The following is a 1,583-nucleotide window of genomic DNA, read 5'->3' on the forward strand; positions in this document are numbered from 1 at the left end:
GGAGTCAGGTCAGGTCCTCGAGGTTCACTCAAATCACAGTCAAGTGGAAGTTAATCGCCTGTCGGAGGGTTTTTGCATCTCAATTGCATACATTTCTATGAATTGATAGGGCAAATGATTACCGATGCTTATTGAGTTGGTAGATTAGGAACTACAGTAACTTGATAGTTGATTAATGGTTCAGGAAAGCCTAATGAACATTTACTTCCTTTAGATCTTGCCTAAGAAATAAAATACATTTGTATTTATCTGTGCTGTGATAATGATATTTGCTTCTATTTATTAACACATTGCATTATAATATCAATGATCAGCATTATCTTAGCAGGTCATATGCCTCCATTAAGCTATCTTCCTTAAGATAATCGGGATGATTCGGATCAGAGCACAGGTGACGGCAAATACCACCAGATTGGCACGGACCTCCTCCTTGGAACGGTCCTCGATTCTGGTTGGCTCAATGGACAGGGTGCGAAACATGATGACTGCAGCTGCACATAGACCATTAGTTTTTAATTCACTAAGGATGAGTATATTACTTACACTGCTAAGATAATTTGGAACTGATTGACTTTCTGGATAAATAACTTGGGGCAAACCAGCCTAGAACGATTTGGGAATAGACTTGGAAACGAAATCAGTTTAATGACAAGCTAAACAGAACCATGACAGATTTATCAGGGAATAACTTGATCCATTTTATTTTTTAAAATAAAAATGATTAAATATAGAATTTAAAAAATGTTTTTCTCAGGTACTATAATTAATGATTATTGATCTGTTTAATCGAAAATCACCCACCTAGGATCGACACACGCGGATAAGGAAAATATTGTCTTTGGTTAGCCTATTCATTTGTGTTTTAAATATTTATTTATTTTATTTTGACTTACATTATTTCTACAATAGCTTTACTTTTTTTTTTAATTAAGAACAAATATTTAAATTGTTTAAGTTTCATTCATAATTTATTCAATTTCTTACTCTTTTCTTTTTGGTTTTGCTTACAATGGTGATAGGTTTTGTGGAAGAAAATAATTTTATATATCATGAAATGATATTCGGCATTTTTGAAGTGACTAACACTTGGAAGACTTCATAGATAAATCTTCTCTTTGACGATCAGATATCGTGGAAACCCAAATTCTATGATAAACTAAGATATGTATCTCCTCAACTTTTTTTGTTTTCCATGTGTATTTGGATTTCCAACTAACAATTAGATAGATCTACACCGAAATATACCCTCAAAGCTGATTCTTTTTGCTGCAATGCCAGTTCAGTTAGCATACTTTCGGGAGCTGGTTTTAGCCCAAAACGGAGTCGCTGGACTGGGCCTAAGTCAAATACCGTGTTGGGCGGCCATTAGTCCGGGCAGATTCCAGTGCACATTATTTCTGGCCACGGCACGTGTTTGAACCGCAAACAGATGAATTTCTGCAGTGCCGAGAGCTCCGCTCCGATGAGGACAACGAATTATGAGCAGGCGGCAGCCACTCAGGGCAGTTTGCGCATTCCAAGTCTCGTTTTTGGGAGGAGGAACAGGACAGGAGCAGCAGCAGGAGCAGGAACTGGAGCCAGAG

General features: G+C 37.3%; 1 protein-coding gene across 1 annotated transcript; it reads right to left on the reverse strand.

Moving 5' to 3' along the window:
• Positions 1 to 240: 240 nt before the first annotated feature.
• On the reverse strand, positions 241 to 679 carry LOC108013004 (uncharacterized). The gene is made up of 2 exons (XM_017078592.3): positions 544 to 679; positions 241 to 491 (listed from the first exon to the last, which is right to left on the reverse strand). Exon 2 carries the CDS (start codon positions 478 to 480, stop codon positions 343 to 345), a length of 138 nt encoding a protein of 45 aa, XP_016934081.1. The 5' UTR covers positions 481 to 491; positions 544 to 679; the 3' UTR covers positions 241 to 342.
• Between the last annotated feature and the right edge of the window lie 904 nt (positions 680 to 1,583).

The sequence above is a fragment of the Drosophila suzukii genome, chromosome 2L, assembly GCF_043229965.1.
Source record: "Drosophila suzukii chromosome 2L, CBGP_Dsuzu_IsoJpt1.0, whole genome shotgun sequence".
Lineage (NCBI taxonomy): Eukaryota > Metazoa > Arthropoda > Insecta > Diptera > Drosophilidae > Drosophila > Drosophila suzukii.